Source organism: Centroberyx affinis, unplaced genomic scaffold (genome assembly GCF_046629955.1).
Source record: "Centroberyx affinis isolate AG114_WGS23_722 - 3 ecotype Tasmania unplaced genomic scaffold, CSIRO-AGI_Caff_v1 ptg002319l_1, whole genome shotgun sequence".
NCBI lineage: Eukaryota > Metazoa > Chordata > Actinopteri > Beryciformes > Berycidae > Centroberyx > Centroberyx affinis.
This window is the reverse complement of record NW_027280588.1, coordinates 147,995-165,151: the sequence shown is the minus strand read 5'-3', so window position 1 is coordinate 165,151 and position 17,157 is coordinate 147,995. Positions and strand designations below refer to the sequence as shown.

General features: G+C 42.8%; 1 protein-coding gene across 1 annotated transcript; it reads right to left on the bottom strand.

The window, feature by feature from the left end:
• Positions 1-631: 631 nt before the first annotated feature.
• Positions 632-14,367, bottom strand: wscd2 (WSC domain containing 2). Its single transcript, XM_071533073.1, has 8 exons — positions 13,977-14,367; positions 10,740-10,854; positions 9,257-9,441; positions 6,642-6,763; positions 6,369-6,543; positions 5,125-5,289; positions 4,824-5,024; positions 632-2,485 (listed from the first exon to the last, which is right to left on the bottom strand). The coding sequence occupies exons 1-8, from the start codon at positions 14,365-14,367 to the stop codon at positions 2,133-2,135; spliced, it is 1,707 nt and encodes a 568-aa protein (XP_071389174.1). The 3' UTR covers positions 632-2,132.
• Positions 14,368-17,157: the final 2,790 nt, after the last annotated feature.

The window sequence follows — 17,157 nt, the reverse complement described above, 5'->3', positions numbered from 1 at the left end:
TTTTCTTATATCTGTAGAGTTGAATACAATTATATGAAACTACAACTCAATGTTGTCTGAATCATTCTCCATCTTTTCCCTCTCGTAGTGTAAGAAGAACAAAGTAGACAGTTTGCTGACGTGCTTTCATTGGACCATTTTATGTGGAAAAAATGTGATGATTAGCCAAAATTACAAGCAGAATTGATCTGGCCATTTCATGCAGAAAAATTGCAGTAAGTTTTCTGAATTGCAAGTTATTGAAAATATTGTGGGGATTGGTTGAATGTGCATTTACTATTGTGATCGCAAAATTGCAAATTCCTGGAGGAACTGTGAGAGATCTATTTCACTGCAGGATCAACATCATCTCTGCCTCCCAGTCTCCCTTTACAGAGATGAGTGCATCCAAATCATTCATCTGGGGCCCCGTGCACAATGCCATCTTGTTCCTTTTGATCAACACAGCGACAGACAACCATCTTTTTATTGATTACATTTACTTCCAGCTGTAATGCAACATTTCTTTGAGATTGCATGATAAATTGTAAAAACCGCAGACCATAGCACATCATTTTATTTACTTATTTATTGGGCCTTATCACATTACATTCATTCCATAGAAAATACATTCAAATGTGACACCCATATTCAGAAAGTGCCAGCTTGTCAATGAAAGCAAGAGTCACTAAAGGTTAAAGCATGTCAAAAATAGAAACAACTTCTCCCATTTGCTTCTTGCATTACAAATATTTTGATGTTCTTGCACACATTATAAAAATATACATATATGGTATACAGAATATGGAAGTCATTTAATCTTTCCTGGCTCTCAGCCACCAGTGTTTCTTTTTTGGAGCATATGGCATAGCACACTGAAGATGGCATTAAGACGTGCTACTTCATGAAATCTGAGTGAAATGCTTCACACCTTAGTAGACTGTTGAGATTCTTTAAGCTATGGAGATGAAAAGTACCACTGGCTTTAACTTTTGTATAGCTTGTATTACAATAAAGCAATTAACAGAAATAACAGTTTTTCACATTCAGTATGAGTAATTGTCATAAAAAAAAAAAAAAATCTAGAATGATCATTATTATTAGAGGTAACCTCCAATCTATAACATACATTAGAATATAATGCCTAATTCCTCAGTGATCTTTGGGGCAAGTGTTGCACAGTGAAATGCTTTTTGGATTTCTGCAGTTAGTCCAGTGTTAAGAAAACGTATGCACAACCAAATTATTCAATATGTGTGCTGCACACCAGAGACAAGATAAATGCTGTTGAGATAAATCTCCTTCTCTCCTTGAGTCGCCCCTCTTACAGTGCCATCAAGAGGGATTATTCATCTTCTTGAATATGAGGAGTTGTGAGAAGTTTAGAGTTCTTTACCTCTTCATCATTGAAAAGCTGATGATTTTTCTTTTATAGTATAACTTGGAAATATACAGTATCCATCATCAGGTAAAGTCATAGCCTGCATATTGCATTTTTTTCTCTATTTAGCAAAAGGCTGAACATGACATTTTGAAGTTTTCAGTGAACCTTATTTCACATATAAAAGAGTAGTGTTATATCTGTGATAGCAGCAGACCATGTCATTGTTTTTTTTATTTTTCATAATCATTATTTATATTCTGCATAAAATAAGCTCATATAACACCCCTTACAGTGTTTTATTATACCTTTTGGATCAAGTGTTTTTCCACTAGCAAAAAAATAACCCAGCACATAACTGGTGTGCCTCTGAATTAACTCACAGCTACTGTACCTTCTTCATGTTAAGGCATGTGCACATGCCTATATAGCACATGTGCATAGAGTAGGAAAAGAAGTGCTTTTCATTAATATTCCCAGCCACAGTTCATAACAGACCTCAACATCAACAACTGCCTCTCCTAAAACAATGTCTAGTATGAAGCTGTTGTTGTCTAAGTTGATCATGAAATGACAAAAGATGAGAACAATGACAAATGGAGGGAAGAGAGACTAATTTCTTCATACTGTATATATAGCTTCAATGAAAAATATCTGAAAGAAAATATTAAAGTCATTTATTCCTGAAAAAACAAATGAGCAGAGCCAGGAGACAGAATAGTCAATAAAAAAGAGAGGGAAAAAAATAGGGAAAAAGAAGTGGTCACATATATCATCTTGGCATATAATCCCCTGGAACCCCAGACATGTTCCTTTTCTTCAGGGCAGCATCTACTGTTCTGATCAGTTCATCGATGTTAGCACGCATTTCAGGAGTGTAGGGGTCATATTCAAGCTTGCGTAGCCCCGAGCGCTTGAAGTTGCCGTCCTTCTGGCCCTCTACACAGAGCAGCCGGTCCTCGGAAACCTCTAAGCCCAGAAACTGGACCATTCCCTTGAGCTGGGAGAACAGGTCCCTCTTCAGTTGCTCAAAGTGAACCACATGGACATTCTTCCCGTAACGCAGCCAGTCCAAGGTGTGGGAAGCCCACCAAGGGGCGTAGTTCTTCACAAACTCGGGCCACTCTGTAAGACAAGAGAGCCCAGAACTTTAAAAAACAGGGACTTGTGGGTGGCAATGCACCAGGCAAAACACATTTTCTGGTGGGAAATTAAATCTGGGAGACAGAGTAACCACTCCTCTCTGCTTGCTAAAGATCAAAATGAATTCAACAAAACAAAACTCAACATGGTATAACAACAAAATGCATAAATACATAGGAAGATAAAATAAATTAAAATGGCCCTCTTGCAGAGAATGAAATCTAAGGGGAAGCGAGAGTCATTCTAATCAAACACTGACGTCATTTTGTGTGAGAGGTCTGGCGCAATTCACCGATTGTTGTCCTTGCACATAAAGTCACTTCTGAGACATGGTGACAGTAAAGTTGTGGTACTTAGCTGTCACTCAAACTGTACAGTTAGCACCTTCTTTTGGAATGTCCTTACCTTGCAACTTTTCATTCATTGATAATCCACTGGCCCAACGCCCATAAAAGCAGAGGCTGGCAAGATCTGTGCTGCATTAGCATGTATCTTTACCATTAGGAGAGGGAGCTGTTAAAGTTTAAAGCCTGCTGAGTTAGCAGTACTGTCTTAGAAACCAATGAGGGAGGCAGCTTTAGTGCCATCGAGAACAAAATATTATAAACTGAATCTGAGAGCATGGGCAGTTTTGCAGTGAGGCAGAGGAGCTGCATGTCTGAACAGCGCTGTCACTGTTCTCCTTGCTGTCAGGCTTTCAAAAGAAACTGGGGATAGAAAACTAAACTAACCCCCCATTCACCATGTTTTGATAGTGTCACCAGTTTGACTGAATGTCAAATGTAGCTGGGATACTTATGTTCTTACATTAGCAACGCTCTGACTTATGAAGCCAGAGGACACAATAATAAAGGGCTTTATGTAAGAGCCTTCAACTAAATCTAGCAGCTAATAGTGAAAAACAATGGATACTGCATTGGAATATGACATGCCCTCCAAAATAAGTTGCATTTGCCTCTGAGTTGACTTTATGGGGCCACACTGAGAGGCATCAGGAGCTGTAACATCATCTGTGCCCCACAGTCTCCCTCGACAGAGGTGAGTGCATCAAAACCATTCATCTGGGGCCCCTTACACAATGTCATCCTGACTCTCAAACTGGAGCCTCTCTTCATATTAGAAGTGGCAGCTGTCAAAAAGCCTTCCTCTTACTTATGTCATCACATCATCTCCACACCAACAAAAAGATAAACAATCATTGGAAATGGCAGGCCATATGTGCTGATGTTTTCACAAAGAGAGAGACAACTGCTGGGTCGGCATCTCTCCACTCTCAGGAAAATCAATTTAACCACAGAGAAAGTCAGAGAGAAGATAGGGGGATAAGACAAGGCCAGTTGCCATGGTTACTGAAACACACTTTGGTGGGTGGACGGATGTACTGAGAAAGAGTGTATACAGAAGAATTACAAAGACGTCTTAGCAACAGGCAAAAAATCTGGTAAAGTCAAACAGCCACCTGACCCAAATTTTTCCACTTCCTGCAGTACCTCGGTCAGAACCACTTTTCGTCAAAATCTCTTTTATCCGCCAAGTGGGTGCACAAGGAATTTGACTTGTTTAATTGGTGCTGATACATCACAACATGGTTACACAATACAGGGTTGACGCATTGGGCGCAGGAGGAAATGTCCAAATCCATCGAACAGCAACATGGAAAAAGGGATAAGGGAAGTATGTATAAGTGTGAAATCGCTGAATGCAGGACTGTCTTAAAAACAATATAATAGGTTCAGGCGGCTACGGTACTTTAGAAATCCATCACAGACTCCTGATTTTGGATGGATGGATTTTGTTTACTTCTTAAACCTAATCTCAGTGAAATTTTCTCTGGTACACATATATGTTCAGTACACAAAACACAAAATGTGTCGTGTCCAAATGCTAATAGGTTCCTCAAGGGTCCAGTCATCATTGATGGCAGAATTTTCTATTGAGAATCCCTTTCCCATGTGTGCTGGTCTCATACTGCCTGTAGAAGGAGAGGTTGAGGAGAAACCTGGGTGTATCTGGTGGCCCATGATCCCAACTAACAAGCAGCAGAGTGACTACAGCTGTGGTTAGTAATTGTTTCATTTCTCATTTCTCAGAAGCACAGATATAGGTTCTGCCTGATGTCGTGCTGTAAAAACCTTGTGTTGAGGCTGCATTGGTTAAAACCACCAAGACAATACTGGAATTAGGGGGATACGATTTCAAGACTTCAACACTGTGTATGTCTTATGTAAATTAAGAGTTCAGAACGTTTCCATATGAATGGCTGCAATTAAAGTGAACATATAAGAGTAACTGAAACATGCTGTAGCTTTCAGCAGCTCACCTTTCCCTCTCCAGTGGGCCTGGGAGGCAAATCCAATGTGGCCGCCGTATTTGCGGTTAAATTCGGCCATGAGGGCCTTGTAGGGGTTACGGATCATGAGGATGCTAGTGTCAAAGGCTTCGATCTCCTTCTTGCCGCTCTCATGTGTCTTAATGCAGATAGTCCTCCCACTCCGCCAGTGGTCTCGCTCCCCTTTAAACCCTGCGGAATGATGAAATCCCACAACAAATGCATAATTCATAAAGGTGAACTGATGGGTGCACATGTTTGCGAACCATGTCAGTTCAATGTTGACGCCTACCTTTATTATATAGGGAGCCATCAAAGTAATAGCTGCCGGTGTAGAAGCCAGTAGCGAGCTCTATGAGGTGGCGAGCCCAGGTGTTGCCGGCTCCGGGGAAACTGGCCAGAGCCAGCAGCTGCTTGGAGCGGGTCGGCAAGAAGTGCCGGTCCATGCAGCGGTTGTCTGAGGGTCAATACACAAGGGGCAACAGGCTTTATTATTGATTTGCTGTACTTCCATAATCACTGAAGAATGCTATATTGATAAAAATACACTGGCATGCTCTTCGGAATGCGAGATGAATGCGAGGGGGCTGTCAGTGATCTAGGACTTTGTGTTTCTCAACACAATAAACCCTCAAATTAGATCTGTGGATAGATATTGTAGGAGTTGAGTCACTTCCGGCTTGGTGACGACATAGCTTTCAACATTTAAGGAAGAGGACTAATGACAAAGGATCTTTATTCTGAGACTGGCCTGTGGTTTTAGTTGTGTCGAAAGAGTGGAGGTTGGTTGTTGGGACATTTTACATCAGTGGAGCATGGGGGAAATGCTGCGGCAGGAAAGGTTACATGAGATATTGGCAGTGAGTCAGAAGACAGATACATAAATCATCATTCTTGACTGCGGTGGTCTTTGGTGTGGGTTGTTCAGCTCCATCATTTCCTGCTCTTTTTCTGTCTTCTTCCTTATCACAAAATGCCTAATAAACAGCCAGTTACCGGCTGTCTTGTGTTAGTTGAGATTATGGACAGTTAAAAAGATGTGAAAGAAGGGAAAAGATTACAGGTACAGATTCCTGAGCCCATCTTGAACAAGGGAATGTCCAGAATACCCGTATGGAGTAGTATACTTTTCACTGCTGTTTGTTTTTGGCTTTTACTATGCATTACAGCAAGCTGCTTCTTGTTTACTGGGAACTGTTTTTGCTGGTCAAATCTAAAGCACTCTAGTACATTCGGGGAACACTGCTCACCACAACCTATATGCAGAAGTGTGAAAAAAACACCTCTGCGTATAGCAACCACAGGGTAAATAATTTTGCTAGCTCGCAAGTTCACAAGTTCTCTGACTTCCTCACACTAGATACACTCCTGCATGAATGTGGGTGCGTGTGCATATGCAGTGTGTGGCTTGCACCTGCGCTGCCTGACTTGCCTTTCCTACCAATATGTCCTATTTAAACTGCTGCCTGTTCTCTTACATCAAGCCCTTTAATACTGAACGCTGCTTAACAATAGAAGTGAGCCACCAAACCTTACCTTGCACCTGTGTCTGGTACACCACAAAGTACTCGTCACTCCCGCAGTTCTCAAACTCTTCCCCGTAGCAGCGGTGAAGGCACATGTCCTCATCCTCCAGCTCGTGAAGGGAGAAGTGAAGGGTTGGGAACCCGCAGTGACATCGATCTCCAGCCAGGACCGCCAGAGACTGTTCCTGAAATACAGGCGGAGGAGAAGGCCGTTAGACACTCAGGCGCACCCACAGGCACCAACACATGCATGCATGAACACACACATCCACAGCGCCCTCACCTTCTCTGTGCACATGTCCACACACTTGTCCACGGACATGTTCTGGATGACTGCACTGATAGGAAGTGCCAAAGTGACATTGTCAGGCCGGTGGAAGCAGCCCTTGAATATGGCGCTCCCATCTGAAACAGATAGAAAATACCAGAATGCTAGTCACCAACAGCAAGACACTATATACTCCGGTTTTGTGGGCACAGCTTTCATCAGCTTGGCCTCTATCCACTGACCCCTGATTTAGAGGTCCCACTGGGACTCTCCCTGGTCTATTGAGGCGCTGACCTGGCAGTGGACTCAACCAATATCAGCTCTACAGGGGCGCTCACATTCCTGCACTATGTTGACGACCTTTAGCACCAGATCCTCCCTGTGGACTGACATAGACCATATATCATGGCAGCAAAGAATAGGGAAGTCTTCCTGTCTGAGAACCCTCTCTGGTACATTATGTGGTGTACTAGCTCCTTCACACCTTCACTGTTCCCACTGGAAGCTGTTAGTCCATCTGTAAAATTATATTCCACTGCTTTACTCTTGTGTTATTCCACTTAAACTACGCATTTAAAATACAACAATCATTAATTTCCAATTACTACATACACATTATAGTGTAATTACATAACTATTACTCAATTACTAACTTGGCATAGGCGACTACTGAATAAATGTATTAAAATATTGTTACACTACTACAGATTCATATAGAGGGATGGGGCTAAGCAGAGGTAAAAAAAAAAACAGTAAAAACACACTTGTCTATCAGATTCCCATTCTAGCCATGCATTTTTAGATGTTTGGTGAAAATAATCTGAACATCCATTTTATATTTATGTAAGCCTGTCAAGATATTAGCCTTGCTGTTTTTCACATATCTGGCTGTCTCCATTGTCAACAGACTGTGAAATGGTAAGTATTAATAAATATCACACACTCAAAGCTTTTTACAATGACAGATCTCTGATGAAGACAGCTTGCCTGCTGAAACAGTGAATAAACAAATGGAGCTGTGAGTGTGCGGTATTCCCTCCAACACCAGCACCTCACCAAGAAAGCGGTGTGCAGTCATTAATTCCTTTATTGAACGCATTATTTACTTATCAATGCTAACAGGCATTAAGAGAAGGTAACCTCACCAGCAAGTTAGCTCTACTCAGCAAGGAACCATGACTCATGTGTGTATTTATATTTGCCATTTTTCTCACACTCAAAGTCCTATTTTTAATGCTACACATCCATTTCTCTCTTTATGTCACTCCTGTACATCTTCAGTACATCCTTTCTCTTTTTCTCTTCCTTGCTCTCACATAAGGCAGTTCTCCTTATTTGGTATTAAAATGCGTAATTGGTGCTCCCTTGTCTTGCAGCATCCAACCATATATCACACACAAGCTCTTGGGAAGCAAGGTAATAGATCACTGATGCAAATACCCAGCTGAGTGAAATCAAGGTATGTTTGCAGAAGAGCAAACATTATCTTTCTGCTTTGCTAACAGATGGGGCGTCAAAACGGAAATATAGGTAGGGGCTCCCGAAGAAATATTTCCTCTGCAGATGAAATAGTGTACATTGGCAACTGGATTTTCGCCTGCAAAAGTATCACAGAAATACTGTTTTACCGTTACTGTTTTAACATGTGGATCATGTGATAATAATGGTTTGTTAGTGGCAAACCACCATCCAGCCACCTCAACACATCCCACACTGCATTTCCTGTTTGACGTGCTCAGCAGGGCTCACATGACAGAGAATAGGGTCAGAGGTGAACACACAAACATGAAAAGCTGCGCTCAGCAGTCCAACAGATGAAAAAAGAGAAAAAAAGCAGAAATGAAAACAACAACCAAACAATGATGTTTCATTGCAAAGTAAACAAACAGCACTACACTGGACGGAGGAATTCAGATTGTATTTCTTGGAGCTTTGTAGAGATTCAAGAGTAGTTCTACAAGATATACACTGAACTATCAAACCCTATAGCTTGTCTCACAACTCTCACATTATTACATTATTTCTCAGTTTAGTAAATGGGTGGAAGGGTGAGAGAAGGAAAGAGGGAGAAAGTGCTGAGAATGTGCATAGTCCCCTCCTCTGGTGGCATGGACTTGCTTAAGACTCATAGCAAGGTTTATCTATTGCATTTCATAGAAAGGAATAGATGATATCTTGCTGCCAGTCCAAACAAACCACATCCACACATTGGTCTCAAACTATGGGAGCTATCAGCCCTTCCTTCCTTCATTCATTTGAGTTTTCCAGTGACAGCAGCGAGTATTTCGAATGCAGACCACGGCTGGCTGGGCGAGGTAGTGCAGCTCTCAAGGGGAAGAGGTAAACACAACTGAGCTGGCCCGCTCCCAACTGTGGCATTAATCCAAAATGAAAAATGCTTTCCTTCAAAACACCCAGTCTCATTACAGTACCTGTATCAAAATAGCATCTCTGTATTTCAGTGAATACTATCAACTGTACAGCACACTCATGCCTGTGCAGTTCTTTCATATTATATAAATCAAATACAGTGCATAGGCATAATTTGAAACACAACAGTGCTGTCTTGTGTTAGTCAAACCCGCCCAGCACAGGTGAGCTTGTTGTCGGGGGTTGAGTGGCCAACTCACAGCGGCGCGCTGACTCATGGCTCAGCTCCAGCCTATAGATGGACAGCCGGTTGGCTCCTCCGCACAGGTTACTCTTCTCGCCCTTACACTCCATGTTGCATTCACTCTCTGAAGCGTTGGGCGCCTGGATCTTGTGGCCACAGTAGCACTCTGCCCCAAATTCCAGACCTGCGTACAGGTAACCTCTGGACAGAGAGAAGACGGGGGGAAAAGGAAGATTAGCATCATCAGTAAAGGAAAACAGAGGTCTAATGCTCATTCTGAGGCTTCATCATGTGTCTGGACAGACATGCTCCTGCCCCTATAGTATATCCTGCACAGGGCTGCATAGATTATTATTCAAAAAAGAAGGGGGGCTGCCTGAAAACCTGCCAATGTTATGTCTTAAGTTACACCCTGACATCCTGTCCAGTGTGCTCTTGTTTAAGAAGCAGATTATGCATGTAAAACCACTCCAGCTGCTCCACAGGGCCAGTCCACTAGCACAGGTGATTCAGAGTCAGCCACCGATTAGATAACCGGTGATCAGCACAAACCCAAAGCACAAACAAATTAGAAACAGCACTGCCTTGCGGGATGCATAACAGAAGATGTTGACGTAATGAAGAGAACGCATCCTCAGACATTACGTTGGAATAAATCTGCTCTCTTTTTCGTGTTTGAAAACCAGAGAAATTAGACATACTACGAGGCTCTGAGGAAAAGCCAATTATGAATTCATGCAGTATACATGAAATTTGAATCCATCAAACAAGGCCTCTCCTCTCTTACGGACAGCCTGCTGTCGCCTCATGAAGGATTTGACTCCCGAGAGGCCGTCCAAACGCAATTAGATGGCTAACACACCCCTCACACAGGACAAATCCCCTGGGCTGTCAGTCAAGCCCAAACCTCTCTGTACTGTGCGCTGTTCCCCCTCATTTGTTTGTTTTTATCAACCCATTGCTCTGGGAGGGAAGTGGGCAGGCTGAGAGAGCCAAGCAGAGGAAGGAGCTGAAAACAAGCTCCTTGCTCCTCTTCCCCTTCTTCACGTCTCTGTGAATCAGTGATGGGTGTAATGGAATGTATTCGATGGAGCCGTCTGTGATGCTCCTCAGGGAGGAAAAAAGGAGTGGGAGAAAGATGGTAAGGTAGCAGAGAGAAGAAGACGAGATGTGAGGAAACAGGAGACAAATGGAGGAGAGAGGCAGAGAGCTCTAAGAGAGAGAGAGAGAGTGTAATGTGCATAGCTGCAAGTGCTGCGACAATTTAGAGGACTGGAGCATGGTAAACTGTTTTTCATGTATTAGCCCCATAGAAAACACCAAGAGCCTTTGAACCTTTGATCACAGTTGCAATGTGGTCATTTGATTTCCATATCAGGCGCTTCTTGAAATGCACTATCAATTTTTATTACTCAGCCCATCGTTAAATGGAGAGGCAGAGGCACAGACTTTATCTAATAGATAAGTGTGTTTGTTTTTTTTGTTTGTTACTGTCATACCTTTCTGCACAGTTGTCCTGGCAACGGAAAACAGTCATCTTTTTGTAGTCAAAAAAGGACACTCCCCTCAGAGCTCGTTTCTGTATGTCATCAATGTAGCAGCCAAAATACTTTGCTGGGAAAGATCACAAGTCACAAAGTTAGACACAAGTTAGACATGTACAAGAGGACAATTAGAGATACATTGTACACTTTCAAGCTAGAATACATAGAAACATATGTATAATTCCAATAAAAATAGGTGTTTTTACTGTAAGAATTTGCTACAATTGCTTTACAATACTGTCAAAATAATTTTTGAAAGAGCCATTTGACCATCAAGTGACCAAAAGGCAACTTGACAACAATATGTTCTTCCGAAAGACCGTATGGATAGTGTAGGAACAGTCCAGTGCGAGGAGTCCAAACTGGGGCAGAATCTTTATTTATTTATAAAGACACACACCCCCTTCTAGTGGCCTGTTACTGCAATGGCAGACATCTCCCTATGTTTTTCAGATGTGGGTGGGGGTTGGGGCTGTGAAGAGGCAACGTCCCTCTGCAAAGGGATACAGCGGTCCTTCCACCCTTTCTTCCTACTCATTAAAACACTCCCCTTGTCAGTGGGGTTACACAGGCTGTGCTGTACCATAGACAAACAAACCTCTCACCATCTGCGCTCTGCCATTACCCCTTTGAACCTTTGTTAATAGCTAAATGTGGCAAGCACACAGTCCTAGGCCACTGCATTACTTTAATTGTAATAGTGTAAAGGCCTGGGTTTGAGCAGCATGTGGTGTGCTGGAGGACTCAGCAGTAATCTTCCTCCTAACCATTGTTGAGCTGGAAAATAATCTGCTTTATGACAAAGGGAAAGACTGATTTAAATGCAGCGGCACTTCAGCACAGTTTTGACTGCCGCATTTCTGCCAACTAGTATATGACATGAAATCAACACATCATTTTAAGGAACATGTAGCATTTTACAGTGCATCCGCAGATGAAGCAGCAGAGTCACAGCAAATGCAACCATAGAGTACAACATACAGTAGATAGTCTGTTTACATAATGCACTGACACTGCTAGATAGCTATGCTTGTGGCAGAACTGGGGGATTGCCACTCAATTATTTGCATTATGCAGAGTTATAGTGACAGCGTACGCGACCCCCTTCTTTAATTAAAAAAGGAAAAGACTATGTCTTAAATCTGTTCTATATATAAAACTTCGAAAATAACCTCATAGTACCCAGTGGATCATATTATCAGCGATTATTCAGCCCTACTCTTAAAGCATCATATGTCTGTGTGCTACAGCACCATGCAGTGCAAATGTGTTTATGCGCTTTGATAGGCATCTGACGCTACAGTATTCCCTTCACATCAATTTCAGAGCGAGTGGGAATGTGTGCATTTGGGGTGGGAGGAAAAAAAAAAGCGTCTCTTAACCGGAACATGACAGGGTCCTGAAGATGGTTCAGGCAGCTGTGGAGTACTGAGTACTGGTGGATGAAAGAGAGCCAACAAATGCTTTGAAGCTCCTAATTACTCTATCATCACTCTCAACTGTGGTCCTGTGGGGTTACCATTTCAGAGAGAGAAGGAGGGGAGGGGAAGGGAAAGAGGAGGACTGAACAGTGGAGTTCGGATGCAGACCGAGGGGCCTTTCATTTGATCAGATAACCCAAAGCTTGAATGTACAGTGTAAACATGTTTGCGTTCCTGTCCCCGTATTGGAAGAGATAAGCTTAATACTATGTAAGCTAGAAAAACGTTGTCCTATAATCTACTGCGCTCTAAAGCTACGGGTACCATACTTGCACAATTACTCCAATTCTTTGTAATAGATTCATGTATTCATTTTCTCGTCTGCCCTTTTTGTAATGGAGTTATACTGCATTAGTAAAATCCTGGTGTTTCAAGGATTACGGCTGTTTCTGCTGCTCAACAATGATCCCTACAATATGTATGTATATGAGATACTATGAGTGGATGGAAGAGAGGCGTGTTTTCATTGTCTTTCATGTCTGAAGCAGATCAGCGGGCTCAAAACGTTACATGTGATGTGGTAATTAAAAGCATCGTCATAAAAGGAGTTTATGGTGTGCAGATTCTAGTTTTGTTATTTCGGTGTTCTTTCATCTGTCCAGCACCCACATCTGCATTTGGGTGTGCGTGTTTTGTGTGGGCTGCTCCGTGAGTGAAAACGAAATACCCGAACAGCATGTGAGAGTTTTACTGCTGTGCTCTCCGGGCTCCCCCAGCCATTCCAGAAGTTATGGTGAACGAAATGACTCTCCATCATTTCAGATCATTTATTTTTCTGAGTTACTTGGACATGTTACATTTGGAATGGAATAAGTAAGCAAGATGTGGTGCTACCCATTACAGGAGATGTCTGTTCCAAAAAAAAAACCCCATCTGTTTAGCAGTCCTTCAAACATGAACAGATTTGCCCTTAGTGTGCAGACGCTTCCAGTCCTCACACTGGCTGGTGTTTTCAAAAGGTTTGATATAGTAGAAAGTGCTAGCAAGTAGTTTATGTAAAGTTTATGTAGAGTAAACCTTTTTAGAGGGGATTGTGTAGTTGCAAGGATTATTAATATGAGTAATACAAACTGAAATCCTGATATCATGAAGTATTAAATGTCCTGATTCTGTACCAGCTATGGTAAAACATTTTCATTAAATGTGTGTAGTAGGCTACTGTAGTATATTGCCACAGCTGAAGGACAGTGGGTGGGAATTGCTGCTTGAATCCTTGAAGGACTCTCTAAGAGAAAAGACAAGGGACTTGCTCATATTCATCACCTCACTCCTCTCTCAATTACACTTTCAGATTTTCAGCCATTAAAATGCTGCAGTTTGCAATCACAGAGGTTACCATGAATCATTTTCTTGCGGAAAGAGGCTGTGTGTGTGTTTGTCTGTGTGGATTTACCTTATGTATGAGTGTGTAAAAATAGGTTTAATTTCTATATCGTCTTTTAATCCATGGAACTACAACCACAACAATGTGATAATGTTGTAATACTAGCGTTAATAATAATGTTTACACAAATATTGTAGCTTACCAAGTTACCAATTGTACTAGATTTGACATCTTGTTTGAATTTTAAGATGCTGGGACAGGCTCTGAGGAGGTTCTCAGGAGGTAGCTGTTCTGGAAGACTGCCAAAATGAAAACAATACCACTGCAATAGTACTGTAATGAATCTAGGCTTGCTTGGCAGAGTGCCTCTAGTAAGCTGTAACCCACCTCTTCCATCTTCCATGTCTTTGGCATTACGTCCTTTAAGCGCACGGTTCCAGTTGCTGGTGTAGTCCCCACTCCTTCCCCCCAAACCCTGGCCCTCGTGTCCAGTCTTTTTCATCCACGGAGGCCCATACCTCCGGCCGGGTCTGCGAGTCTCCTTAAACACCCTACCCATGATGCCCAGCCCCCGATTGTCTGAGGATGATGTCCGGCTCCCCATCTCCGAAGCGACCAGGGGGTCTCTGCCCCTGCCGGTTCCAGAGGAGTTGTCCCCAACAAAGCCGGAGTGGAGGAACACAAGGCTGCCAGCGGTCAAGTAGAGGAGGATGAGGGAGAAGAAGCGGACAGGTTTCCTGCGGAAATAGCGCTGTATCTTCAGCAGCGGCCTGGCCATGCTGGCTTCCCCTGCCACTCAATCACACTCGCCCAGTGATGAAAACTCATAAAGCAGAAGAAACTATACCGGCTCACCCTTCTCCCACTCAAAAGCCCCGCAGAGGACCAATTAAAACGGAAGGAGAGACAGCAACAAACGTCTTAATCCAATTCTGTATGAAGGTCACCCAAACAATAGTGTGAGTTTTTCCTCATGTACGCCTCTTGAGCCTCATGTGGCAGAAGTCTTGTTGTGTGGCACCGGGGATCGTCTCCACGTGAGTCTGTCTACGTTCCCTCTGACAGCCCGGCCCTGGGAGCCAGCGGTGGGGCCATGGCATGAAAGGTGAGTGGCTCAGAGTGAAAGATGATCGCTGAACACTGCTTTCACTCCGGTTATCAACCTACAGTGATGCCACGCCAGCTCCACAGTGCCACTTTCGCTCCCACACTCTGCAGATGGAAGGAGGTTTTATTTACTCGCGGAGCCGAGATCCCTTCGCCTTTGTTTGACCAGCCATTCACTGAGACGATCTGGGAGGGGGGGCGTGACTCATCTGCAATAAAGACAAAAAAAAAAAAGAACAATAATGGCACATCTGAGTAAGCTTTGTTGCAGGTGGGAAAGGATGAACTCAGTGCCACACCTGCATGGCAACACACCTCAGATTTACTGCTCATAAGCTTTCAGTGGTTACGTCAATCCCAGCATCACAGTTAGAGACATTCAAAGAATATGTTTGATTAGCTTGTCTTGTTATTGTATGCTCTGAAGATGGTCTAACTACTGAAAGCTTGGGCACTAAATCCAATGTGTATTACAATGCTGTTGTTGCATGGAATTCCACGTTTTTGTCAACAGCAAGTGAAATTGCCCTCATTCTTCTGTTTCTGGAAATTGGGTACAGACACACATACATATACACCCCCGCTCCACCCCCCCCCAAACACACGCACGCACACACGCACGCACGCACGCACACACGCGCGCGCGCGCGCACACACACACACACACACACACACACACACACACACACACACACACACACACACACACCTCCTAGAAGCACAACACAAAGGGGCAAAGAGATAAGCAAACAAAAGCAAAGAAATAACAGGAATACATGTAATTAAGTATATGGGAAGCCTGTGAAGTCGTTACCTTGCCACTAAACAGCGGAGGAGTCTTTACTCCAACATGCTCTGAGCTCTACAAGCTTCATTATCTTTGATAAATTAGGTTACACCAGAGGAGGAAAGGGAAAAACAGAAACAAAGCATTAAGCTCTACCCTGCGGCATTTTCACTGATGCTTCTCAGAAGAAATGGGTGTAAGAATTGAAGAAAATTAAAAACATTCTTCAAGATGATCCAAGGTGATGATAATTTGTATGAATGTGAAGCAGGAACAGAGCAAGCCTGCTCAGTCAACTTTTCCTGAATAAATAAAAGGTTAAAGCAGGTTAGAGCATTAATTTAATTTTTCAATAATTCTGTCTGATGTCTCTGCCAACCCACTCGATCCCCAGAGTATCATGGATTGACTTTGATTTCTTACAAAATACTGTGCATGCATAATTCTACTTATTATTTTTCACAGATCACTGCATTTAGTTGGGAAGGCTGAATCGCCACTTCCAAAGTTTTCTGCATTCTCTGTCAAAGGAGTCTCTGTTCAGGGATACAGACAAACCTGAGACGGTACAATTGGCAGGTGTAACGCAACACTCTCGTCAGGTCAGGGAATTTTCCAGAACATTCGAGGGGACACTCGCCCTTGTGGCTTTCTGTCTGCCCCGGGACAAGTCTAAAAAAACGACTTGTCACCTGAAACCTCACCTGCACTGTGGACCCCCCCCCCAGACTCTCCGCCTGTCTGGTTTACCCCCGGTAATCTGGGAAGAGTCTGGAACCCTGAAGGTGAGATGGATCATATTCTGTTCATCTGCATCAACCACAGCATCTGTGCACAAGAATACTCTTGATCTTGACTGACTTCTAAAAACTTTGCCCCTCCATTTGGTACTTTTACAAATCTACAAGTATGTTATTTTTCATTGGGATTTCTTGGTCCATGTCTGACTCAATTCAATCTTATTTGTTCAATTTAAGATAAAAAACTGTCAGCCTAGGTCAAATTAAGTTCACAAATGTCAGATAGTAAATGTGATGAATGAAGGGTGTTGAAACAGGTGAAGTTGAGGGGAATGAAGTAAATTACACTGACAGGGCTCACACTCAGGACCCATGAGCTCCAGTGAACCAGCATCCATGCAGCAGAGCCTCATTTGTCCAGACCATAAAGTTTCCAAATGACTGATAATGAGCAGAAACACGGTGATACAAAAACATCTTCTATTAATTGCGCCTGGTTCCTGTAATGTTGCTGTTGACACTGAAAGACTGCAAAGCGCATTTCAGAATCTTAAATATTTTATGGCCTGGAACTTCAATGCATTTGAGTGATCTTTCATTCCCATGAACAACCTCTCTATCCAGAGGGATTCAGATAAATGCTGTTCCACAGTATAACACTATATACCCTCAGCTCAACAGCTGTATAAACAACAAGGAAAATTAGCTCCTACAGTCTATCGACACTGTTTTCAGTCTTGTGTCAGTATTTTGGTCCCTGATGGGAGAGAAAATATTCATATTTCAGGACAAATGAGATGAAGTGACTCTCAAAACAAGCTAGTCATTGTTTTTAACTGAATAATTTGTTTGCCTTACAGGAATGGAATGCTATCTAGGTGAGTTCCCTCAGTGTGTTACAGCACCGAACTGAAAAAACGGAAACCGCAGACGT